The 26651-nt window shown below is 39.4% G+C and overlaps 2 protein-coding genes across 5 annotated transcripts in view; both read right to left on the bottom strand.

Moving 5' to 3' along the window:
* The window catches only part of LOC129237711 (carboxypeptidase M), a 64109-nt gene extending 55879 nt beyond the window's left edge, over positions 1-8230 (bottom strand). For all 4 annotated transcript variants that reach the window (XM_054872611.1, XM_054872612.1, XM_054872613.1 and 1 more), the window contains exons 1-2: positions 7930-8230; positions 3556-3689 (exon numbers count right to left, since the gene is read on the bottom strand). The gene's annotated coding sequence lies outside the window, so the exon portion shown is untranslated. The remainder of the gene's footprint in view (positions 1-3555; positions 3690-7929) is intronic.
* Positions 8231-9919: 1689 nt separating this feature from the next.
* On the bottom strand, positions 9920-25694 carry LOC129238086 (jerky protein homolog-like). Its single transcript, XM_054873124.1, has 5 exons — positions 25624-25694; positions 25351-25559; positions 23967-24168; positions 10765-11101; positions 9920-10708 (listed from the first exon to the last, which is right to left on the bottom strand). Exons 1-5 carry the CDS (start codon positions 25692-25694, stop codon positions 9920-9922), a joined length of 1608 nt encoding a protein of 535 aa, XP_054729099.1.
* Positions 25695-26651: the final 957 nt, after the last annotated feature.

Genomic DNA, 26651 nt, shown 5'->3' with positions numbered 1-26651 from the left:
ACAATACATGCCGGCGAAGGCGGCCAACTAATGGTTTGCAGCTACAAAGCCATCGGGGGAAAGGCAAGTGAAAATGTGTGAAATTGTTCAAAATTAATATGTTAACAGCAATGATGGCTTTTATGTTAATATGACAGCCATGAAACGCGATATTGTTGTTGGAAAAATTTGTATATTACTTATCTATGCAAGGACAAAATGAATGCGCAGCAATGATGTTGGTATTCGAAACACAGAAAACAAATAAAAAATCTAAATTTGGGTGGTACGAAATTTTTTATACCCAATTCACAACATCTGCTTCTACCTGAAAAGGAGAGCATCCACTTAAGCGACATTAGACGGGTTTAGGTTAGGTTAGGTAGAGCTTGACTGATCCTGTAGATCGCACATTGAACAGAAATTGATCCATAGTAATACCAAGTATTTATGTGCCGGGTTTAACAAATGACGTTTCTCACTCTTGGTGCTAATACCTAGGCGCCTATAAGGAGTTGGTTGGTTGCTTAAAGTAATGATTCATTCGGTATCCAACTAACGCCTCCGCACCATTCTCTTTACAAACTTGTTTAACGGTTATTTGAGGCATGACTATATCCAGACTGTCGGTTTTAAGAAGCTTATTAGGTTGTTGACGTCTAAGCCAGATGATTGTTCGAGACTCTTGAATAGCGGTTTGCCCAGGGTTGACATTCTCTTCTTCCATAAGGCAGAGCATTCACAGAGGAAATGGAAAACCGTTTCCTTTTTCTCCGATTGATTACAACTTAGGCAGTATGTTTTGTAAGGGATGCCCATTTCGGCTGTCTGCTCTCCTATACATCAGAACCCAGTTATGACTGCTGTGAGTCTCCAGCATCCCGTCGTTTCATGTTTATCAACGTTGAGGTTTGTTTGAGGTTGTAGCCGGAGCCATAACGTCCTGCTCATTTTGCACATCGCCCGGTCTCTCCATCTACAAGCCGCGCTCCGGAGGTATTTCGAGGAAATTGTATTCTTGAATCCACCCAGTGGTATGAATACCGATTCTGCAAGAATGTTATTCATGGCAAATCCGCTTCCTGCCAGTTCGTCCGCTTTTTCGTTTCCTTCAATGTTCCGTTGTAACGGAATCCAGATTAAGGTAACCTTATGGCTTACGCGGCCGCCGTAGCCGAATGGGTTGGTGCGTGATTACCATTCGGAATTCACAGAGAGGTCGTTAGTTCGAATCTCGGTGAAAGCAAAATTAATAAAAACATTTTTCTAATAGCGGTCGCCCCTCGGCAGGCAATGGCAAACCTCCGAGTGTATTTCTGCCATGAAAAAGCTCCTCATAAAAATATCTGCCGTTCGGAATCGGCTTGAAACTGTAGGTCCCTCCATTTGTGGAACAACATCAAGACGCACACCACAAATAGGAGGAGGAGCTCGGCCAAAAACCTAACAGAAGTGTACGCGCCAATTATTTATTTTTTTTTTATGGCTTACACTCGAGGTGGTAAGGCTGTTCTTTCTACCAGTTTCACCAGGTTAGAGGTGTAGCATACCGCCGGACGATGTAATCAGTCCACTCCGAAGTGTACTGAGTTTGTCGCAATAATAGACTGGCATGACCATACGTTTAACCTAAATGCACTCTTGGTCGCCATCTTCTTGATATCCTATTATAAGTGTAAGTGTAATTTTTATCCAATGCAAATGGGATCTTCCTCTATCTCTACTATTTACTTCGAACTATATGATGTAAGCAACAGAGTTGCTGAAAGTTTGTTCCCAGCGCTATGCTTGTGACCCTGTAAAGATCATAAAGCCATTTGTTCCAACGTCAGCGATTTTTGCTGTGGGCAATACCCAACTATCCATAAATCTTCCGCATAATTTTTTTTTACTCTAAGATTCGTCTCATCGAATATTGCCATCATCCATGATTCAATGCCATATATTCGCACGGGCGTGATGAGGGACTGCCCAATTTTCAACTCAGTTCAAAGTTTTTTTTTTATATGTATAAGTTTAGCCGCGTACACCCTTTTTGGTTGTTTGGCTGAGCTCTTTCTCCAATGTGTAGTTTGCGTTTGATGTTGCCTAAAAAAAGAAGCATCTCAGTTTTATGCCATTTTCCATTCCGCATTGCAAATGGGTTTTTATGAGGAGCTTTTTCTTACTCGATATACACCACCTTTTAGTGGAAGCTAATGGGTTAAATGTTCCGCGAAAATATTTTGCTTGAAATTTGACTGTGTATGCGGCTAACAGACATGAACATTTTAACAGGAAGAGAAAAAGTCGAGCTAACCTTTGCAAGCCCATCGAGCGTTTTATTGCTTATTGCTTTTATTGTATATTTTTAGAAAATACGAAGAAAGCTCGGGGTGGTTTGAGTTGCCACAAGATTGTTATCTATCTGGCGCAAGGTGACACAAAATTAATTGTCCAATATTTGTTTTTGAATAACTTTTTTACTAAATAAAATAAAATAAAAAGATTTTGAGTGATTCCTAAAAATAAATTAAATAGCCCAAAATCTTTATTTGTACCTTTGCGCGTTCCATTGCTTGCCTGTTTGTTTACTGCAGCTATATAATTCAGAAGTGTCAAATATGATTGACGTACGACGCCATTTGCAAAAAGTGTAAATCTTGCGATACGGTAATTAATTTTTCACCACCTTTTTTCAGAAGCATTTTTTGGAACTTTGAGTCCAATAATCCCGGTGTTATTAAAAATTTTGTAGTCGAATTTGTTTTCAGCGCCCTAATAGCTTATAGACAGCGGCTAAGGAAATTCTAGTAATATCCAAAATACCTATATAAAGTATGTTGCATAGTGAAATGGATTCAATTATTTAATATCAGAATTACAGGTTTCACATTTTGATTAATTGTGGGATGCCCTAATATAAATAATAATACAAAGCTGGTTGTAAAAAGCTCGCCAGGCATTTAAGCTTTTTTGTAGCTTCTTGTAGCACTTGCCTAGAAGTATAAGAGAACATAAGTGGAGCGTTGCATAGAGCAAAGAGAGCGCAATATGCAGTGAGTTTTTGTTGTTGTTTTTCAAGCGTGCGCACAGCACCCATTTCTATTCTGGAAAAATTGTTGTATGTAAACAATGAAAGTAAGTGTTTTTTTAATTAAAATTTACAAATTCGTTGTCTGTATTTCAAAAAATAAAAAATGTCTTCTAAAATTCAAAAATATATTGGAATCTGTTTTGGCGTCCAAATCTAAAAACTTCTGTTTTCATGTCGCTTTCATACGATGTTTCCCCTTTGCAAATTGCATATAAGTTTGGGGCAACAACAATTCACACTATCACTCACACTCTCCTCTCATTGCATTGCTTGCCGTACACATCCACTCCCACCTGTACGCCATTAACCTTCACCTTGACTGTATGCAACTGGCCGATGAGCAAGCGTGCGAGCGAGCGCATCAATCTGCACATCCTTGCCATTGACATTGGCCGTGAATGCTGCAATCGCATCTGTCTTTTATTACACTTTGCACTTTAAATTTCATGGCATTTAGATAAGAGAAATAAAATTCTGGAAAATTATTGACATCGACTTACCCCTCTAATGTATTGAGTGTTGTGAGCAGCTATAGAATTAATCTATAATCCTCTCTTTTATAATTAATTTTACTGGTTGTTTTGCTCAATGCTTCATTTGTATTTAGTCGATTTAATGGGCGTTTATGTTTTCACTGTAAACAAAAATCAAAACAAAATAAAAATTAGATTACTGAATTTAATGCTGCATAGCTTATCAGTAAATGTTCATAGGAAGCGTACATAGAGTTAATCATCATAATTTCTGAGCGTCACTGCAGTGATTCTGTTTTAGTTATTATTTCTTTGATTTTCCGCTTTTGCCGGGAATTTCTAATATGCGTTAAATATTTGGTTTACATAACTGAATATGAAGTGAAAGAAAAAGCTAGATAAATATGTACAGTGAGTGATATAATAATGTCACCACATATGTGTACAATTTGGCTATATTTTTTCCAAATTAATTTTTATAATTTTTTTTATAAAAATTTTATTTCATTCTATAACAAAGGGCATTAAATAAAGGTGGTTAAGTTTTAAGGGCCGGTGTTGATTTTGAATAAAATACAATTTTTTTACAAAATTATTGTCATTTCTCTTTATTATGATAATATTGGTACAGCTCAATTACGTATGGAACAAAATATCGGCCAAATGGCCGCCGCGGCCTCGGCGGCACACCTCCATCCGATCATCCAAATTTTCGATGACGGCATGGCATAATTGAGGTTTTATGCCGTTAATGTGCCGAATTATCTCATCCTTTAGCTCTTAAATTGTTGCTGGCTTATCGACGTACACCCTTTCTTTCAAATAATCCCAAAGAAAGAAGTCCAACGGTGTCGTTGACGTTTAGGTGTGGTTCACATTCAACATCGGCCCTTGAAATTTAACCACCCTTTACAACCTTAAAATGTAATGTAAATTCTTAAACATTCAGCCTATTCCAATTTTAATATTTTTCAGAATTTCTACAAAATTCTTGGGTATACAGCTTTACAGCCTATTTCATTTTATTATATAACGTGCCAGTTTGAAAAATCTCAAAATTCTGCTTGATTTTTGTTAAATTTACATATAACGAATACAAGACATTTTCGTTTATATGGAGCAATACGCAACATCGCCAGGAAAAAAATTATCCAAAATCATCAAATTGTAATTTTGATTAAAAAAACTCTAAACTTTGAGGAAAATTTGTCGAATCTTTATAAATCTTGTTCAAAAGGTGGACTAGACGGAGCTACCAACTGCCTAATGACGTATGCAACTCGTAAAGGACTCATAAAAACTAAAACCGAGTTAATTTTTATATTTTTTTGGTCTGAGGCTTTCTAAAATATATGGACAATAGAGTGCTGGAAAGCGTCTGTTTTTTCACAAATTTTCAGGTGGCGCAAAATTAATCATCCAATTTGTTATTGAATAACTTCTTTTTTTACCAAAAATACGATTTTATGCGCTTTACGCGCTCCTTTGCTTGTCCCTTTCTATACTGCAGCTGTCTAGTTTAATGGAATGCCCATATTGGAATCAATGGGGCGCTTCGACCTACTTCTACTCTAGCTCTTAATGCAATGATAAATGTGGTACGTGTAGGCATTGCAGGCAACACTGCGGCTACACGTGCCGCAATCAGACTGAGAGACTCAGGCTACAAGCTTGACCTCAATTACAGACACTCGAGTATTCTTAGCAACTTTGGATTCATCCTTTTGGCGACTGATCAATGTGCACCCCTACTTGGTCCGAGCGGAAACCCCTTACATTACTTCAAGGGAAGAGTGGGCGGGGTGCTGTATTTCTAGGCAGGACCAGGTGAACCTGTTCATGGATGGCTCAAAATTGAATGGTAGGGTTGGTGGAGGAGTATTCTGCAAGGAGCTCTCCATCAAAAGTTTAAGTTACTGGACCACTGCAGTTTATTCCAAACAGAGGTAGCGGCTTGGGTAATAACTGTCACGGAGGTTACTATCTACTTCGACACCCAAGCGCCAATCAGGGCCCTGGCTCGATGATGGTGCGCCTGATTTTGTGCCGAATAAACGTCATTTGCGGAAAGTGTTAATTTTCCTCTTTCATTCGAAAAACAACGGCGGCTGAAGCGCATCGGAGCTACAAAAAGTTTATGGAGATGCTGCTTTAAGTGAAACAACTTGCCGAGATTGGTTTCGTCGCTTTAAAGACGGTGATTTTAATGTTGACGACCGTCTGCGTGAGGGAAGGCCAAACACCTTCGAAGACGCTTAATTGGAGGCATTGCTCAACGAGGATTCGTGTCAAACGCAAGAAGAGCTTGCTTCAGTATTAGAAGTTACCCGCCAATGCATTTCCAAGAGATTGTATGCTTTGGGAATGATTCAGAAACAGGGGATTTGGGTTCCTTATGAGTTAAAACCAAGGGATGTTGAACGTCGTTTTTTCGCATGTGAACAACTGCCACTGCTCCAGCGGCAAAAAAGGAATGCTTTTCTTCATCGCATCGTAATGGGTGATGAAAAATGAATTCATTACAGCAATCCAAAGAAAAGAAAGTCGTGGGGACTGCCCGGTGTTGCTTCTACATACGTCGTCGCCTCGGTCGAATATTCACGCTGCGAAGGTTATGCTATGTATTTGGTGAGAGCAAGTTGGTGTTATTTATTATGAACTGTTAAAACCAAGCGAAGAAGCGGCCGCAATACGCGAAGAGGCATGAAAAAGTGAGTCTACAGCATGACGCTCGGCCTCATGTTGCCAAACCCCTTAAAACCTACCGGGAAACACTGAAACAGCAAATCCTACCCCACGCGCCATATTCTCCAGACATCAAAAAATGGCTTGATCCGTGGATAGCCCCAAATAGTTTTACGGCGACGGTATACGAGTTCTACCGGAAAAAACGAAAAAAGTAGTAGCCAGCGATGGGCAATACTTTTAATGATTCATTTGTAACCATTTTTGAGGAATAAAGTTGTATTTTTATCAAAAAAACAAAAAAAAAACAGCGAGAACTTACTTGCGCACCTAATAATATTTTCGAGATTTGTTGAACTAAAGATCGAAAAAATCCACATGGGTAAGAAATATAGCAGAAGTTTGTTAAGCATTTAGTGAGAAGGGAGAAGTCTCGTTCTTTTTGATGGTAAAAAGCGGGTCCGATGCCTTGGCATAAGAACCAATAAAATCCTGTATAAAAACATATCAAAACCATTCGTGCAACGTTGCCTATTTTTCAATGTATGGATAGGTAAATGTCAGGATAATAAAGAGGATAGCCATGGCAGTCATCGATTCGTACTTCTTCCAAAACAACTGGTTTTCCCGACCAACTTCTTGTGGTCTAAACTGGATGTTATCGATGCACCAATAGATGGTCGCGAACGGACTTCACCATTTGAAGCTATGCACCTTCAGTCGTAGGCTAGATTGATTAGTACCAATTCGTGCGTGGAGTCCTTCCTCCTAGAAATCTTCGAAATGTGCATAAATCGCAAAAGTTGATACTCCCAAAGTCAACACAACGAGCGCCAATCAGAAAATTCTGGCTGACTTCACGACAAAGTCAACGAAAATTCAACGAAAATTCATTTAAATTCATTAAACAGTGACCACCAAAGAAAACCACAAAGGGGCATTTGAACGTTGTGGCTTTCGACACTTTCTGCCACAAAATGTTCTTGTGTGAGATACACTCAACCGTAGCATTTAAACAGCGAGCATTCTTATTAAAATACCCATTACAATGAGGAGGTAGAAAAGTTAATAAAGAATACATTTTAAAAGCCCTTTCAAGGCAAACGCTGACCTGTAAATTTCTCTAACCGCACTAAAGTGAAGTAAATGTGAAGAAGGTACGAATACAACAAAGATTTATTCATTAACAAAAATAAAAGTATAAACAAAGTGGAAAAGCAACAAACACTAAGTAAATTTCAGTCCATTCTCAGCAGTTCAGAGCTGCGCGTTAGGGAGTTAAGCACATTCACGCGATTTTTTTGCACTTTTAGTTAATTTGTATAGATGTATATAAGTATGTAAGTGTGTTTGTATATACGAGTATATGTTTTCAACAATGCTTTTCTGATAGTTGTTGGCCTGCTATAAATTGTTTGGCTTTTGTATCATTTTTGCATCTTATGACTTTAACTTTGGCTGCTGCCTATCAGTAAAGGTTTTTGTATACACATACATACAGACATATTATTATATTTATTTATTTTTTTCTGACCATACTAAAGGTAAATATTCAACTCTCCGACTTTGAGCTGCTCTGAAGTTTTACTAATTGACTTTTTTCGAGCTTTTGACGCTTACGAATACTTGTCTGCTTATACATACATATTTTCATACAAACATACATTTACTATACTTTCTTTATTAACACATTTCTGCAATTATGCTTGAATATACCTTTGACAATACTCGCGTTTGATATACTCGTATGTATGTATACGGGGGCACACACGTACACTTTTCAAGTCACACAAATTGTGTCGCCGTCGAAATTCACTGTCATTACCAATGTCTCCTTTCTGATTATTAAATATTTATTTCTCTTCGTTTTTTACTTTCTTTTGGTAAAGTATTTTCAGTTTATATGCTTTAACGCTACCGTATCACAGAGTCGTCTGCGAGCATCAGCACAAGCACATGCACACACACGAAATCGAAACGAAGGCGCAGTGATTTGAAACCGAACCGTTTGGTTGTAACGTTGCAGCTCAACTGAAAGCTGAAAGCAATTTTCACTACGCTTTGACTGCGTGCAGCACTGAACTCGACTCCAACGAAGTGGGTGTGTTGTGTGGTGCGTTGGAGCTGGTGTTGTTGTTTATGTTGATGTACATGTATGTTGTTAACATGAGCGCGGACTCTGTCGCTGCTGCTACATATTTCTGTTGAGGTTAAGATCATTCCGTCAATGCTGCTACTTGTTATTATTTGTTTTGAATGCTTGTCGTTGGTCATTGCTACTGATGTGACTTGTCACTACGAGTGTAATGAAGTACAGTATGCTTGGAAGTGCTATTATTTTGTGTATATTTTTTTTTTCTACATAAAAATAGAAAATAGAAAAAAATTGCTAAATAAACTAAAATTTTATCATTGGTAAATAGGCACAAATAGATATTATAATTAAGTTACAGGCATCTTGGGGGGTACCAATGAATAAATAGCGGCGCTTGTTGATGTTCTTTATTTCATATTAAATTCAAATAATTACAATGGCATAATAATAAATAACAGAACGTACGACTGTAACATGAGGCGTTAGGGGTAGCCAGAATTTTCAAAAACTTGCACTCTTGTTTTTGCATTTTCTTAAAGTATAATATTTTAGAAATATTGTGTAAAAATTTGAAGTGAATCCGACAAATACTTTTCGAGTAATTTAACAATTAACAAAGGGTGCTCGGGGCTCCGGAGCGTTCGACAGCAAGTAGCTAAACTTTAAATGCGTTTTTCTCAAAACTATATTTTTTGAACTGGCGATCACTTAAAAACCGCTTGGTAGATTTAAATAAAATGTATACCGCTTTTGAAAAACATAAAAAACTCGTGCCTGAACGAAGGAATTTTTTTTTTTAAATTTCGATTTTTTGTCGGTTTTTTCTCGAAAATCTGAAAAATATTTCCTGAGACCGCCATTTTGTTAATTTTGAAAAAGAAGCTACGATCAGGCATAAGATTATCTTTTTAAATAACTAATTTCTCTTGTTCTACTGATTTTAGATAAATCTCCAAGTACTTGTGATGATCACCGCAAGAGACTTCTGGAGAAACGTGCTCCACACAAACAGCGGTAATTTTTAAAATTATTATTATTTTTTTGAAATTTTGCTAAAGTCAAGTCGAAACATGATGTATTATTGTTTTTATTTTTGTAAAGAAAAGCAAGTGACTAGTAAAAAAAATTATTGAAAATCATCATTTTTTCGAGTCTCTGACTACTCCTAATCCCATAAGTTGTCATTCGGGGGTATAATAAATAAAAATATCATTTTGGCTCATAGCAATATTTTGCTTTTTCAAAAACTAATCCTAAAATAAAAATACAGTAGACGCTCTCAAATTAGAACCACTTTGTTTTTAGGGTCATTCTAATTTCTGAAAAATTCTAATTCATGGACGTTTTTTTATTTCAATAAAACCTTAAAATTTAAGTCAATTTGCATTGAAAAACTACAATGAAATTTTGTCTTACTAAATTTTATTCATAAAAACGAGAAAACATAAGGTAACAATCCAATATACATATATGTATTTATGCGCTAAGTCAAAAAAAGGTCCAAAAAACAAAAACTCCAATTACAGTAAATATATATTTTTTTATCAAAAATACATAAGAGATCGATAAATATACATTAAAACAGCCAAAAATTAATCAAAAACTTCGTAACTAATTTGCAGGCATGTAGTCTGTTATTGCTGTTTGCTTCTTCCTTTTATTTGTTTCTGCAATAACAATCTCATTGCGAAGAGCTAGCAGATTGCTTGTGTGCTTTGCGGAAAACGATTCACTATAAGTACACCATTTTATTAAATTATTGACGCTTTCAATGGCTGTAGAAGTAGAGAAAACTGGTAGGACCTCCCGGTCATCAAATTCGCTGCTACCTGAAGACTCATCATCGCTATTGAGATCATGTGCAGGGTCGTCATCAAGCACATCATTGTTCCATATTTCAATTTCTGGTATGCTAATGTTATTAGTTGGCTCTATTTCTGTTAAAAGTGCTTGAGCTGCCTGAAGAGCTCCATTGCAGTCTTGATCTTTTTGCAGTAGCTGTGCTAGTGGCACATCATCGTCATCACTTTCATACTGATCAGAGTCCCAGTTGTTCAACTTTGACCAGGACTTTTTTATTACTCTTTCTGGAACATCATACCAAGCTTGCTTTAATAGCATGATTGCATTTCGAATTGAAAAGGATTTCAAACGAACCTTGAGGTCACCTCCTTCAGCAATTAATTGAGAAAGAAGCATACTTCTGTAGTTTAGCTTGGTTAACTTAATAGGATTCTGATCCATTGGTTGTAAAGTTGCTGTTACATTTGGTGGAAAGAAAAATGCAATTATATTTCCATCGTCGCTTTGAAGTTTCTCAATTGGTGCATGAGCAGAGCAGTTGTCAATTAGCAAAATTGCCTTCGGAGGCAAATTATTTGCCTGAGAGAAACGAATCACCTGTGAATTGAAAATATTTTGGAATTACTGAACCTAAAAACAAAGTTTTTTCTTACCTCATGAATAAATATCTTGAGAAACCAATCATGAAAAATCCGAGATGTCATCCAAGCATTTTTTGAAAAGTTGTAATGGAGTGGATTATTGAATCCTTGGAAACTTCTTGGGTTTTTTGCTTTTCCAATTACTAATGGCATTAATTTATGTGATCCATCAGCATTTACACCAAGTAACACTGAAATTCGTTCCTTCTGGATTTTATACCCGGGGGCGGTTTTCTCGAAAAGAGAGACGTATGTTTTGTCAGGTAAACAACGGTAAAATAATCCGGTTTCATCTACATTATATATTTGTGACTCCATTAGCCCCATCTCATCGAATTTTGCACGAAATCTGTGAATAAACGGGGTGACTGGAGCAACATCACTAGAGAGAATCTCGCCACAAATTTTTAAAAAACGTATTCCGTGTCGTTTTTTAAATTTGCTAAACCATCCATCACTTGCGCTAAATGTACTTTCATCTTTATCGGGATATTCCACTTTGAATATTTGTTTGGCTTTCTCCTTTAGTATTGGCCCAGTTAATGTACACTTTTTTCGCGTTGATTTAAAAACCACTCATAAAGACTTGCTTCCATTTTTGGATATTCAGCGATATGCAATGATTTTTTGTTAGCCTTATGATAGGCATTAGAAACAGCGCTTAAAATTGATGATTTCATAGATTTGATATAGGTGATTGCAGATGGCGCCACATCAAATTCTAGGGCTAACCGCTTCCCTTGAATACCTTGGTCAAGCTTTTCCAAGATCTGCACTTTGGTTTCCAAAGACAAAGTATTTTTCTTACGTTTATTTGGCATTTCAACGAACGACTTTTACTTTTAAGCAAACAATGCCGAAACACGTGCACGCGAATCGAATTTCAAACAAAAACTAATATAACAAAAACTGTACAGATAGCGACGAAAATCCAACGACTACCGAGCGTAACATGAATAAATTGGGGATTCCCCTTTTTATATCTATTTTGCAACAAAAAAACAAAATACGCTCTGAAATTAGAATCGAACATTCTGTATTCAAAAAGTTGATTCTAATTTCTGGAAATTCTAATTACTAAGAGTTCTAATTTGTGAGCGTCTACTGTATATATAAATTAATAATCAATGCACATCAAATAACAAGCAAATTACGAGAAGCTCTCTGTATTTTAGGCAGCAGGATAAGAATTTGTACAGAGTACTTTTGTGCGTTGATAATCACAATGAAAATTACACAGACAGGACAGGTACCAATGACGCGCCGAATATTTGCTAAGACATTCAAGTTACAAACTGGACAAGCGGCAGAAGTTGCTTTTTAAAAGGCTTTGCATTGATAAGCCCTCCCCTTTGCACGAACGATCAAACTTATAGCATAAGCAGACAAGACAACTGCTTCGATTGTTGTTGCTTGTGAGCAGTCGCGGCACCCAAAGGCCCGACAATTTTTTCATCGCCAATTTATCATGTAAAATATTAATTACCGTTCCGGTCGACACACCTATGACCTCTGTTACTTCGTGCGCTTTCGTTCGTTGATCAGCAAGAATCATGTCGACTTTTGGAATGATTTTCTCTGTAACCACGTCTGCCGGGGGTCCGGTCGCTCCTCATCAAAAACGGATGTTCACGCACATTAAAATTCGTTGAACCAACATCTAACTGTGGTCATAGATGGCGAAACGTTGCCATAGACAGCAATCCACTTTGCTTTTATCTCCTCTCATTTTTTTCCATCTAAAAACAATAAGCGAATTAGCCGAACGATACTCATCTTTTTTCATCTTAGCGAAAATCCCGAAACACGTCTTACTCGAATAGCTGCCAATTCCAAATTAACCTATCAATCAGTCTGAAATTTGTTTTGCCGTCGTTTGATAGATGGCAACACACGATGCTAACACCAACTTCCCTCAGGAATGCCCTCTGTTATCAAACACGGGTACTTATTGAACCGCCTTCATAAATAATGAAGTAACATATCTATCTATCTATCTAATAGCGATTCTAAGTAAAAATTATTGAAAAATACTTAACGGTGATTTATATAAAAAATGTTTCTGCGACAGAGTACCCTTTATAATGTGCTAAGGTGTCAGCGTTTTCTAGCTTAAAACACCAATATTAAATTGCTCCCGCATTCATACAGGATTATAAACGAGATTATAACCATAACTATCATCGATGCAGCTCAATTATTTTTTAATAAATAAATCGTCACACTATTTGCTGCATGAAAGTACGCAGTGCAGCAAAACGTAGAGCAAAACCACTTCAATGCATTTACATACATATGTAACAAATAACAGTGGCAGCAGCGTCACTGGAATTAACCGAACTCTGTTAGAAAAGCAGTTTCCATTCCGCGCAGTACAGCCAGAAAATGTTAGTGCAGAGAATGTCCATGAATGAATGTTCTCCGGTTAGTGTTCATTAACATTATCTGCTACTGCGATTAAAAGTTATGAACAGCTGTTAAGTGCCTTCGATTTACATAAATGTTATTGTATATAACTTTTAACAGCTCAATTTGATGTAGTGTGAAAAGATTTCATATGATTGCAGTAAATCATTTAATTGTATGCAGTTACCAGTTTTTTTTTACTTTGGCTTCGCAACACACAGGTTTCTAAGCATTTTGCTCTTTTTATTTTTTACATTTTTTGTTTATTTATTAATTACCATAAAGCGAATGCACAGCATACATATTTTTTATTTATTGGTTGCCATAAACTATGGCCAATGTCAAGTTTATTGTCCTGAAACTGTGGTTTCCTGCTCCAGGCTATTAGTTACGCTTAACAGTTGAGTTTTCAACATGTCATTAAATTTGGACTTTAAGTACTTCCTTGTACAAATACATATGAATATGTAGTATGGTATTCCCAGATGATTGAGTGGCTACAGAGTGTGTGCAGTTCATTTACACGTTGCTGCACTCAGCTATTGGTGATTGGTGGGTAATCAGTTGAAATGAAAATTGATTATAGATTGATTTTTTTTGAAAGCAGTTCTTGTTTTTAAGCAGGAAGGCTTTCATATGGATGTGATCTATCAGAAAACAATATTAGGCTGACGATTGGAAATAAAATTTATAATTGTGGAAAAAAGAAGAGCCAACTTTTCTTTAGCTTACTGTCTCGGAAATGTTGTTAAGGCATGAATGAACTTCCTGATAATTGTGAAATGCTTACTCCTCCTTTAAAATTCAGATGAAAAATTTCAAAGGATCCTCTTATCTTAACGAAGGCATTTTCCCAAAGAGGTGGAAGTTGCAAACCATTGTGCTATTAGCGAAGGGTATCACCCATGTGAGGAAGTCATCAAATGACTGCAACATAATGTGAAATGGTTCAAAACGTGAAGAAGCGACTTGAGCTAAGTCCCCGACGAATTTCCAATCAAATGGCAAAAGAATTGAAAATATCTGACCGTAGCATTCGCCGCATACTGAAAAATGATCTCAAAGTCAAGCCTTACAAGATCCAAAAGGCGTATTATTTCACACCAAAGCAGCAACAAGTCAGACTTGAGGGAGCAAAGGGGTTTCTTCACTTGGTCGAAAGTGGTCAATTTACGAACATTGTGTTTTCTGACGAGAAAGTTTTTCAAATTGACACAGTCAATGGTTTGGGCCGCTATAATCGTTTTCATCGAGCCTGGCGTCAAGGTAAATTCGAAGTATTATCGCGAAAGTATTCTGGAAGTTACTTTGAAGCCGTGAGCAGACAAACATTTCGGCGGCAGACCATGGACGTTTCAACAGGACTCGGCACCGTCTCACAAAGCTCGAATGAACCAATAATGGCTGAAAAACATCGTTCCGAACTTCATAACATCCAAACAGTGGCTCTTAAATTCACCAAATGGGAGTCCGATGGATTATTCTCTTTGGGGCATTTTGGAGAGCAAGGGATGAACTAAATATTAAAAAAACATTCAGCATTCTCGAGGCGCTAAAAAAGAGCCATGTCCGCGAGTGGGCCAAAATACCTGCAAGTCACATTCGGGCAGTTTGCGATTCGTTTCTGGACCATCTCAAAGCCATAGCCAAAGCAAAAGGTGGCATAGCAAGCAAAAGTAAATTTATTCTTAATTTTGTTTAATTTTCACCCATTTTTTACTTTGAATTGAATAAAAGTAATTTTTCGAACTAAATGTATGGCCATTTTAATTGGTGATTTTACATTTCGAGTGCCGGACCCTGTATTATTGGCTGTACAACTAATTACTTTCGTTTTTTTTTTGTTAAAAATAACATTTATTTAAGTATAAAAGAGGTTGTCTTCTGATGCTGCTACACTTGCAACAAAAATGTTATAAAAAAAATGTTATTGACTCTATTTTGTCTGGGCTTGAGGGTATATTTGTGTATCTTGTTCCATTGAATATTGATTAAATACACAACAATACAACAACAATATAGCAATTACAGAGATATTTGAAACATTTTCGTTTGCGGATGTTTTTGTTGGTTACAGTAGTTAGTTTCCAGTTATGGTTGACAATTTCGAAATGCTTTAGGCTTTTACAAATAAAGTTGAATGCATATATACTTGTATGTATAGTATATGAGATAGAAACGAAAAAGCGAAGCGACACATATGAAAACATCAAAGAAATGGAAGCGCAGGGAATAACTCGTACAACTGGTCCGTTACGTTTAAGTCGACAAGTTTCGGTGGCTTTGGTTCAATGTCAAGTGGACAGTGCAACGACATGAAAATATGTATAATGAAATGCAACGTTATTAGATAGCAGCAATGCATACAAATACATATACATACATACACATATCTCATATACACATACAACTACAAGTACCCCAGCTAAGAGAGGTGGAATGAAAGGCGCTTTAAGGAAAATCAAAGTGGCTGATTCCTGCATTGACCACTTGGAGGGAAGTGAAATTTTATGGTTTTTAAAATGTGACAGAGGTGGTAAAAATGCAATAGTTGAGTAATTAAAGCACCTTGTAAATATTTTTGAAAAAAAATCAGCAAATTTTTTGTAAAGTTCAATGTTTTCGTTTTCAAACAAATAGGAAGGACTGGCCATTGCTTTTTTGATATTTCAGTGAAATGAACTTTGTACGCTAGGCAGAGAGAGGCATAAATGGAATAGAAAAGTGGTGGATCAAAGTATGGGACATGCCCATACTTCATATAGGTTAGTTTGGAATGGTTGCCCAAGGAATGAGCACACTTGGACGAAGATAAACGGATTCGTGATACCATTATGAAGGAGGTGAGGTGAAAGAGAGAAAACCGATGGGATGAAAGGAGAGAGCGGGGAGAGGTGGTGGTGGGATGGATAGGAGGATGGGTTTAGAGTGTGTGGATTATGAACGATTACTGTGCTGGGTTTACGTCAACCGCTTCGTGCTGCTGATGAAATTCTTCAGAGTTTTAATGTCAACGCCAGCTTTATCAGCAGGCGTAGCACAGAAGTAAGAGCCCAGATATCTGGCTGGTAAGGGAAAATGATCGTTGGACCTTCCCCTTCCACTAGAAACCGGTCCCAGTTCGCTGACAACAGCGGTGCAGTCAACAACGCTCCGCGCGTGAAAGCTGTTTTAAAAGTGTGTTAGGATTTTGCAGTGGCGAAAATGCAGCGATCGTTGGAGCAACGTTACTCGATCAAATTTTGCGTAAAGCTAAACAAAACGAGTACTGAAACCATTGGGCTACTCAAGAAGGCTTACGGAGACCAATCTCTGTCCAGTGCCCAGGTAAAACGGTGGCACAAATTGTTCAAGGAAGGCCGGGAGGACGTCGAAGAAGGCCTTCGACGTCGCAAACAGACGAAGATGTGAACCGGGTTCGTGAATTTTTGAACATTGACCGTCGTGCTAGTCTACGCGAGATCAGTGAAGAGTTAAATTTAACTTATTACAATGTGCGCGAAATCGTGACCGGAGAACTTGAAATGCGCAACAATTGGATCCTTCACCACGACAATGCGCCGGCCCACACCGCCTTCCTCTGCACCTCTGCATTGGCCAAGATGGGGGTTCCGGTGCTTCCGCACCCTCCCTACAGCCCAGACTTATCCCCTCCGGACTTCTTCTTGTTCCTGCGCCTGAAAAGAAAGCTGAAGAGAAGGCGTTTCGACTCCATCGAGGCGATCCAAAAAACTGTAACAGCCGAATTGAACGCGATTCCGGCGCATGAGTTTAAAAAATATTTTCTGCAGTGGAAGGACCGCTACCAGCGGTGTATTGACGCTCAAGGGTCCTATTTTGAAGAATATTAGTTGTATAAGCCAAAAGGTTTAATAAAACTGCTTAAAAAAATAAGGCTCATTACTTTTCAATCAAACCCGGTAAGCCCTTATTGCCGCTTGGCTGTCGGAGTAAATATTTACTTTTTGATTGTTATGTGAGCAGCCAATCAGCTGCTTCCTTGATTGTGGCTACTTCTGCCTGGAACACATTGCGGTGGTCCGGTAACCTGATTTTGGGTCTGATGGGGAGCTCCTCGCAAAAAACACCTCTGTCAAACTTCCTTTCCAACTTCGATCCATCCGTGAACAAGTTCAGTTCATTCCTTGATGGAATATGAGTGGAGAAACTTCCAGTTGGACTAAGCGAGGCGATGTTGATGTCCAGTCCGACAGTGCGTGCCAGCATAACTACTTTGTACGCCTTCGCTTGCATGCCAGAGAGTTTGTGAGAGAGGAGGCAGATGTCATCGGCGAAGTCCAGGTCGTCAAAAGTCTGGTGAAACTCCTTACGATGAACGCCTTCTTAAAGTCTACGAACAGCATGTAGAGCGGGGAGCGCCACTCAACTGATTGTTCTACTATAATTCGAAGTGTGTTGGCTTGATCAATACAGCTTCGGTGAGGGCGAAAACCAGCTTGCTCGTCTCTTAAGAAGCGTTCGATATCTTTGAGCTTGCTTTGTATGATTACGGCTACAGTTTTGTAGATGGTGTTAAGTAGTGTTATTCCCCGCCAGTTACCGCAGTCTTGCAGGTCGCCTTTCTTGGGCAGCTTCATTATGATGTTTTTTGTCCAGGACGGAGGCAGCTTTTTATTGCTGCAGACGGCGGAAATGTGTGTATGAAAAATTTGCGCTGATATTTGCGGGTCGGCAGCCATTAGTTCAGGCTGTATGCCATCTTCGCCCGCAGCTTTGTTGAGCTTCAGCTTCTTAATTGCATCCTTAATCTCCGCTAGACTGCGGCAGGATGTTGTTATTTTATTGCTGGTTGTTGTGCTGCCCATTTCAAAGTCAGGTTTACTGCTAAGAGCAATGTTGCTAGTTGCTTCAAAGTGTTCCTTCCATCTGCGGATCTGGTCATCATTGGAAGTTAGCAAAGCACCATTCAGATCTCTCTGTTACTCCGCTGGTTGATTAGGCGGCCAAGTATGCGGTACAGCAGTGTCATGTTGTTTACTCCTGCTGCCGCTTCGGCATCGCCAGCAAGACCTTCGACGAACTTTCTCTTATCGTTTCTGGTCGATTTCTTTACTTGCTTCACCATTTCTCTGTAGGCTGCCCGAGGGGAGCTATCGCTGATAAGTTGCCTTTTAAGTTAGTCAATTGTCATTTAGTCTAATAATTTTTTTTTTTCAGATAAGTGCGCAAATCACCATAAGCTGCTGTTTTAAATTCATTCAAAAAATGCATGACGATTTCTGTTAACAGCAGCTCGTTACAAGAAAATATGCCTTTACTCTTGCTTAGGGAGGCCTGGTCAATTGAACACTTTAAAGCCGTTTTCACATCATTTTTGTTTTTTGAGTTAAGACACTCTTGAAATAAATGAGTGACATGTACGGTAGCGCGACACTCACATACATATCCACATGCATCTCAATGCTACCACTTACATATATTTTACAAACGACAGTGACAAATAACTATTTCTTTGCATATTGTTTGGCGCTTATTCAAAAAGAGTTCGCTGCCAAAAATTGTGAACACAAAAGCAAAACAAAAACCACTGCATCTGCAAGTACTCACAGACGCGCGCACTCACAGCGCCAATTTTTTAAAAATCCTTTGACGTCACAGCTGAGTACAGCTTATAGTCACCACACTATTACTGCTATACACTAAGGTTCACCCCTATTCCTTATCTCAGTGAAGGAAACGGCAGAGAAATGCTTGCTTATTTACAGATTTGGTTGGTTTTCCTAGCTGTTTGTATGTATGTATATATACATATATATATATATATGTGTGTAGGTGTGTATTTTACAAAAAATAGACTGCCTTGAAATTGAAACGTGATGCGAGTTCAATGTCATGTGCTGGTGTTAGAAATTAGCGGAAAGTGGAGCGAGAGTGAAGAGGAAATAAAGCACCAGAATAAAGTTTACACACAATTAAAGAGCACAAAGGTGAAGGGGAAGTTGATTAAGAAGTAAATTGAAAATATCACAGATTTTTTGAGAGTTCAGGAGATGAAGAAAACTGAGTGAAAAAATAAAAATAAATGGAATTACTAATTATGGTAATTCAAATTATAAATTTTTAATTAATTTTTTTTTTTTTAATTTTTCTTCTTAATTCTTTTTTAATTTTTTTTTTTAATATTTGTTTTTTAATTTTTTTTTTTAATTTTCTTAATATCCCCAATGCCACTTTCTGCGTAACTTTAACATTCATACCGCTTTAACTTACCTATTACTCTGCACCGTAAACTTCCATGAAATTTTTATTGAAATGCAATTAAATTACATTCAACTTCCACACTCAGCCATTTCATATTACACTTCCCTTGTAAAATTCAAGATCAAAGGACATTAAAACTACGGAAACTCATAAGGTTTGAAGGTGAGATGGCAAAAACAACAAAAACACTCATCATCAAACTCACCAAGGACAAACTTTGAGGATGAAGTCGATGTACGCACCAACTATCCTTAGCGGCATAACTAAAAATTTCCTGCAGAATGAGCAAAATTTACTTAAGCGACCAAAGCGAGAGAGAAAGCTGCGCTCGGTACTCTTAGAAAATTATGCTTTTGTGCAGAAAAGCGGTAAATGAATGAATTTCCTTAACATTCTTTGGTTTGTGTTTAGAACATAACGGGTGTGTGTGCTTTTTTGAGAGCTTTTGCAGGTTCGACAGTTTGACCTTTTGATTGGTAACTTCACTAAATATTCCATAATCGATTTACATGATTTTATTGGCCTCAGTGGCCTCCAAATATTTAGTTTCCTTATTTTTATTTACCAGCACCAGAAATAAAGGCTTGCTAACTACTTCGAGATTTGCATTCTCTCAATAAAAGTTAAAATAATAATAAAAATAAGTTCTATAGCGTCGCATGTTCAGTTTTCAGCTCTGGCTTTGACTAGAGACAACGTCGTTTTAACTTCCGTGGCGCTGATTTCATCTCTGAGACTGCGTCTCCATGAGCCTCGAGGTCGTCCACTTCTGCGCGATCCGCTTGGATTCCAATCGAGGGCATTTCTACTGACTACGAAAACAGGTTTTTGGAGTGTAAGGACTATCCATCTCCATTTGCGATCTCAGTTTTCCAAATTAATCGGTTGTGGTTTACAGCGCCTGAACAATTCTTGGTTTGACCACCAAATATGAAGAATTACTCAGAGAATTTTTGAAATTTTCTGGAGCTTTCAGCTGACATGTTTCATGTTTCGCTCATGTAAATATTAAAAAAAAATAATTTTCGTTTGAAATGGTCACGCAGCACGCACGGTTTCCATGGGTATTGACGACCCTGCTCGAACTAAAGATTGTTTGAGATAATCCATAATTTCTGTGAGGTCTTCGATAGGCCATGTTCGCCAATTCTGACCACAAACTATAGTTCAATGGATTCAGATCAGGACTTCCAAACACCCAATCTACTGCAATCTTCTGCGGGTATGAACCTAGGAGTGTTGTTTTTTAGCCACTGCTGGCTGGTGGTTTGCAACTTACGGACTGGACCGGAAGCTTGCTGGATGATCCAACGCTCTCCATTGAAGAGAGTACTGCTTAACTGCTTCACCACGCCCTCTAAGAAATTCTCCTGGTAGTACACTTTAGCGCTGGTCTGAACCAGGTTTTGGCAGAAATGAAGGGATGTAACGCCTTTACAAGACACTTCCCACCAAACCATTAAGGAGGCTGGCTTCACATATGTGAGAATAATATTTTCATGGCCTTTGCCCGCGTACCACCGAAGAAACTGCTTGCATCTGTCGAATCTAATTTTCTTCAAGCGAGTTGTCAAAATTTGACGAGTTGAGTGAAGGAAGGCTTTCATGTGGAGATCGTCTCCAATTAATCTTGACATGGATTTTCTGCTTTCTAAGGGGATTTTTGCGATTTTTTTTTCATACGGCTTTTATGGCTACACTGGTTTGAACTTTTTTTCTCGGAGACTAAGTACAACCAGAGGAAATACCGCATGCCGCCTTGACTTGGAACCCGCAAGGAACGACAAAAAGAGGCAGACCATTGATGACTTGGCAAAGGACTATCCACAATGAAACTGGAAAATCGTTTAATGAACTGAGTTTTATGTCTAGAAATAGAAATGTTTGGAAAACTTTTGTTGAATACTTAAGCTCCTAAAGGAGTATGGAATGATAAAGTACAACAAACTAAACGAAAATATAATCAGAAAATCCTGGAAAAGGTGGGAGAGCTGGGAAGGAATGCTGAGGTCATGTGTAGACATGACGACCCCAATCGTTCTCGATTTCTTCTAACACAAACTTGAAGAGAAGGCGGCTACCGTAGCCAAAGGGGTTGGTGCGTGACTACCATCGATAGGCGATGGCAAACTCCCGAGTGTATTTCTGCCAAGAAAAAGCAAATATGCAATTCGGAGTCGGCTTGAAATTGTAGGCACCACCATTTTGGAACAACGTTAAGATGAACGCCACAAATAGGAGGACCTCGATCAAACACCTAAAAGAAGTGTTCACACGATTAGATACGAATCTCGGGCAGCGAGGAATGTACGAAGTGTAGGGAGCAGGGCTCAAGGGAAATTGTAGAACATATCTGAGGTCACCACAGTTTGATGGATTGGTGGATATCTCAGAATAGAAACAGGCATCATGCGGGTGGGCCAATTCAAAACACAAACACATAACTAATGAACTCCCTCTGGTATCGCTATGGACCGAATCGGTCTATGCTTGACTGCAGCAGAAACTACCACATCTGCAAGTGCTGAGAACTTAAAACTAGCAAACAAGCTATTCCATGAAAAGCGGGTACAATGGGCGTTATCAACATGCAGCCCATACAAATCTCCTGGACCTGATGGGATATTCCCCTGTCTTTTACAGCAGGGTGCACACCATATTATCCCTAATTTGACCAGACTATACAAAGTAAGCTTACTGCTAGGATAGGTTAGGTTAGGGTTAGGTGAAGTGGCTGTCCTACGACGCACCTAGGCCAGTTAGAGGCCCCTTGTGATACCACCGGAACTGTCCTATCCTACTCAGCTTGGTCCTCTCTAAACCATTGTGTGGCCTTTAAAAAGCTAGCTATACTAGATAGTTTGAGATTTGCAACATCTGCAATGCTGTCCAGATAAGCGAAACCGAGCAATCTCCACCGCCTTCTACACAGAGCCATGCACCCGCATAGAAGGTGTTCGATTGTCTCTACCTCCTCTATATCTTGACAGCTTCTACAATAGTCATTAGATGGTGCCCCTAATCTACTGGCATGTCTTCCTATTAGACAGTGCCCAGATAGGACACCTACGACAATCCTTAGATCCCTCCTGCCTAACTTAAGTAGACTCTTAGTTCGACCCATGTTCCATTCGGGCCACGCTAGCCTACTTATAGCGCAGGTGTTTAACTGCCTCCAGTTGGAGTTAGCAGCACTAATGGTGTATCTGTCTATCAAAAGTTTACATGTTGCCAGGGGCATAGGTATGTCAAGCCTGTCCTGACTAATTTGGAGCGAGGAGCCTAATCTAGCTAACTCATCTGCCTTACAGTTACCTATAATGTTACTGTGTCCTGGCACCCAGAGTAGATTAATAGAAAAGTACTGTGCAAGTGTTGTTAATAATTTGTAACACTCCTTTACTGTCTTAGACGAGTGTTTGCTTGATAGAAGCGATTTCAGAGCTGCCTGACTATCGGAATAAATGAAGATATCTCTAACAGTGACTACGCTTTTATTTAGCATTAAAAGGCTTTCTGAGATTGCCAGGATTTCGGCCTGGAATACGCTACAATGATCAGGTAAGCGAAAGGAAAAATTGGCGCAAATAGTTTCCGAATATACACCACCTCCCACTTGATCATTGAGTTTTGAGCCGTCCGTATATATACTAACCACGTTTTCGTTGTTTGTTAACCCATTCACCCAGTCCTCTCTGGATGGAAAATGGACTGTATAAGGCCTGTCTAGGTATGTATTCACCGAGTCACAAAAGTCGGTGGTATTAGGAATACCTGGAAACATCCCAAGTATGCGCGAGTGTCCCCATTTGTTTGTCTTGAGCATCGATGATTCCCTCAATCTTAGAGCCGTTTTGGCGGCCAGTTGTCTGCAATATAGGTCAATTGGTAGTAGATGCAACATAACACTTAGAGCCGAAGTTGGCGTTGTTTTGAGCGCCCCAGTGATACTGAGGCTTGCCGCCCTCTGAATACTATCTAGTTTCTTAATGGAAGTTTTCTTATCAAGGGATGGCCACCAGACCAGGACTCCGTAGGTCATAATTGGTCTGACAATGGCCGTATATAGCCAGTGAACTATTTTGGGGGCTAGTCCCCATTTTAAGCCTACAGTTCTCTTACAGGAGTAAAGCGCCGTAGCAGCCTTCTTTATTCTTTCCTGAACATTCAGCTTCCATGAAAGTTTCCTGTCAAGGGTTAAACCTAAGTACCTGGCCTTTTCACCGACCAGCAAAAGAGTTCCGTTGAGTGTCAGAGGCCGGCAGTCGGGAATTTTATATTTCCTTGTAAACAACACTAGTTCCGTTTTGGCCGCATTCAGGCTCAAACCACATGTTTTGGCCCAAGTATCCACATATTTTAAGGTTCTTTGCATTAGACTGCAGAGGGTTTCTGGAAACTTCCCCCTTATTACTATAGCTACATCGTCCGCGTAGGCCACAACCTTAATTCTCCTCTCCTCCAGATCCAGCAACAACTTGTTCATAGCTAGATTCCACAGAAGAGGAGAAAGCACCCCGCCTTGAGGAGTACCTCTACAGACAGATCTGCGCATCACCGAAGAGCCCAACGTCGAATTCACGAACCTGCTCGTAAGCAACTGTTCAATGAAATTCACAAAGGTTCCGGAGATGCGCAGGTCTGACAGCGTGTTCGTTATGACCTTAGGCAGGATGTTGTTAAAAGCTCCTTCGATATCTAAAAAGGCTGCCAGTGAATAATCTTTAACCTCAAATGAGCTTTCAATTGATGTGACCAGTGAGTTTAGGGCCGTCTCTGTAGATTTTCCTTTACAGTAGGCATGTTGCGATTTGGAAATACGTGAGTGGGGTACGCTGTACCTGATAACTGAGTCGATCAGCTTTTCTAATGTTTTCAGTAGAAAGGATGATAGACTAATCGGTCTGAAATCCTTAGGTTTGGTATGCGAGCTTCTACCTGCCTTCGGGATAAAGATGACCTTAACCTCCCTCCATGCTGAGGGAATGTGTTTTAACTGAAGAGTACTTTTGAAAATGGTTACTAACCACCTTGTGATATGAGCCAGAGGCTGCTGAAGTTGTGCCGGTATTATCCCATCAGGGCCTGGCGATTTATACGGCTTAAAATTTCCTATAGCCCAAGTAATATTAGTTCCATTGATTATGTCTGAGATATCTGAGTTAATCTGAAATTCTGATACTCTGGGGTTGCAAGTTCGGGTAGGACCCGAGTTATAGACTTCAGAGCTCCCCGGAAAGTGAGTATCTAATAGTAAACTTAGCGACTCCTTGGTAGAAGTCGTCCAGCCGTTGTCTGGCTTCTGTAAAAAGCCAATAGATGTCGTTGATCTAGCCAAGACCTTTCTTAAGCGAGAAGCTTCCGCTGTAGTTTCTATATCCTCACAGAACGACCTCCATGAAGATCTTTTTGCTTTCCTCAACTCTTTTTTATAGACTTTGAGTTGCTCATAATAGAAGTTCCAATCGTCTTCCGAATTAGAGTATTTCGCCTATTTAAATATTGTTCTACATACACTCTTATGAAGGCTAAGTTCTGAGGACCACCATGGGGGTTTTGTCTTCCCCTTGTGCCTGACAAGAGGGCAAGACTTATTTAGCGCTTTGCAACATGTTCCGGTAAACAAATTGACTAGCTTATCTAATTCTTGCTCGTTTTCTGGATAGTAAGGGGGAATTTCGGGAAGATTTCTCTCCAACTCGTAATTATACATCTGCCAGTTGGTCTTCCTGTAGTTCCTAAAACTAGTAGGTTGAGGGATTTCTTTTTCTAATATTAATTCAATATAGCGATGGTCTGAGAAGGAGTGCTTCTCTAATACTCTCCATTGAACCACCTTATCTATTAAACAATCTGAGACTAGGGTGATGTCAAGAACTTCCTGACGATTCCTGATTATAAAAGTAGGATCGTTCCCACGATTACATAACAGCAATTTAGTACATAAAATGTAATTGAAAAGTAACTCACCACGTTCGTTGATATCCGAGCTTCCCCATACAGAGTGGTGTGCATTCACGTCACCACCCAGTATTAGTCTGCTTTTGGAGGTTTCGCTGTCCGTTATCAAATCCACCAACAGTTGTGGTGGTACGGGTTCTTCGTGGGCCAAGTACATCGACGCCATACGAAATTCGATGTCACCTGCTTCCCAGCTTACCGTCGTGAAGTCTTCATTGCTATATTTTGGGATTAAGAAAACGTTAAGTTTAGATTTAGCTAATACGCATGTCCTACTTTTACCTGCACAGCTGGCAGCATAAAGCTTGTAGTGCGGAGCCCTCAATCCGCATATGCGCCCTTGTCTCACCCATGGCTCCTGAATGAGGACAATGTCAGGATTTTCTACCGCCATTAGTTCAACAAGGGCTGCTGTAGCTGCTTTACTGTGGTGCAGATTTATTTGAAGGAGCCTCATTGGTTACGTCTGCGTCTACCTCCCCCAGGAGCTCTTTCTCCGACAACAGGTTAGCAAAGTCTTCTGACAAATCCGCCCCAGAAGAAGCGTGTCCAATACTGTCGACATCGCCTATTGACTCCTTTTCGTGCACGTCCATCTCGCTAGACGACTCTTCATCATCAGCAAGCTGGCCTAACATGTCGCTTCTGTATGTCCTGATTTTGATCTTACAGAAGCCATAATTGACTTCGCCATCGCTCTTCGCCAATGGCTCTAGTGAGTCCTCAGTCAGCAGTAGCATGACTTGCATAGTGGCTCTTTTCGACTCCACCTCGGTGTTTGACTTCTCCTCAAAAGACTTGACAAATTTCCATTTGTCAGCTGGAAGATTAGGATTGCATGCTCTTAGCAGCTGCATGATATCCTCAGGCTCTGATGGAGTAGTTGGTAACCAAGCTCTTGCTCTTGGGCGAGACGGAATTTCCTTCTTCTCGACCACCGCCAGCTTGGCACCGGGATATACTTCACCAACTTTAGAGATGGCAATCCTGTAAAGCTGCACCGACCTTTCGTCGTCGCAAGCAACTATCTTTATTTGCCCCTGATACCACCCTGCATCTGTACAGGAAGGAGGAGGCCCAGGGTTGCTGGTCATAACTTCCATCGCTACTTTCGTCAGCGCAGCATTCACCCATTTCCACTGGTTCTTGGGGATTTTTCCTTCAGGGTCGTTTTCGTCTACAACGCCTATAATGATGCGGTTTTTTGCAACCTCCGCAAAAGACTTGTGTGGCGTGACATTGTGCAGCCTCATTTTCTTCGCCTGCGAGCTGTCCCCCTCGGCTGACCTCTGACGCTTAGATATGTCCGG

Source organism: Anastrepha obliqua, chromosome 2 (genome assembly GCF_027943255.1).
Source record: "Anastrepha obliqua isolate idAnaObli1 chromosome 2, idAnaObli1_1.0, whole genome shotgun sequence".
Taxonomy (NCBI): domain Eukaryota; kingdom Metazoa; phylum Arthropoda; class Insecta; order Diptera; family Tephritidae; genus Anastrepha; species Anastrepha obliqua.
The sequence above is the reverse complement of the archived record's forward strand: the minus strand, read 5'-3'. Positions and strand labels throughout refer to the sequence as shown.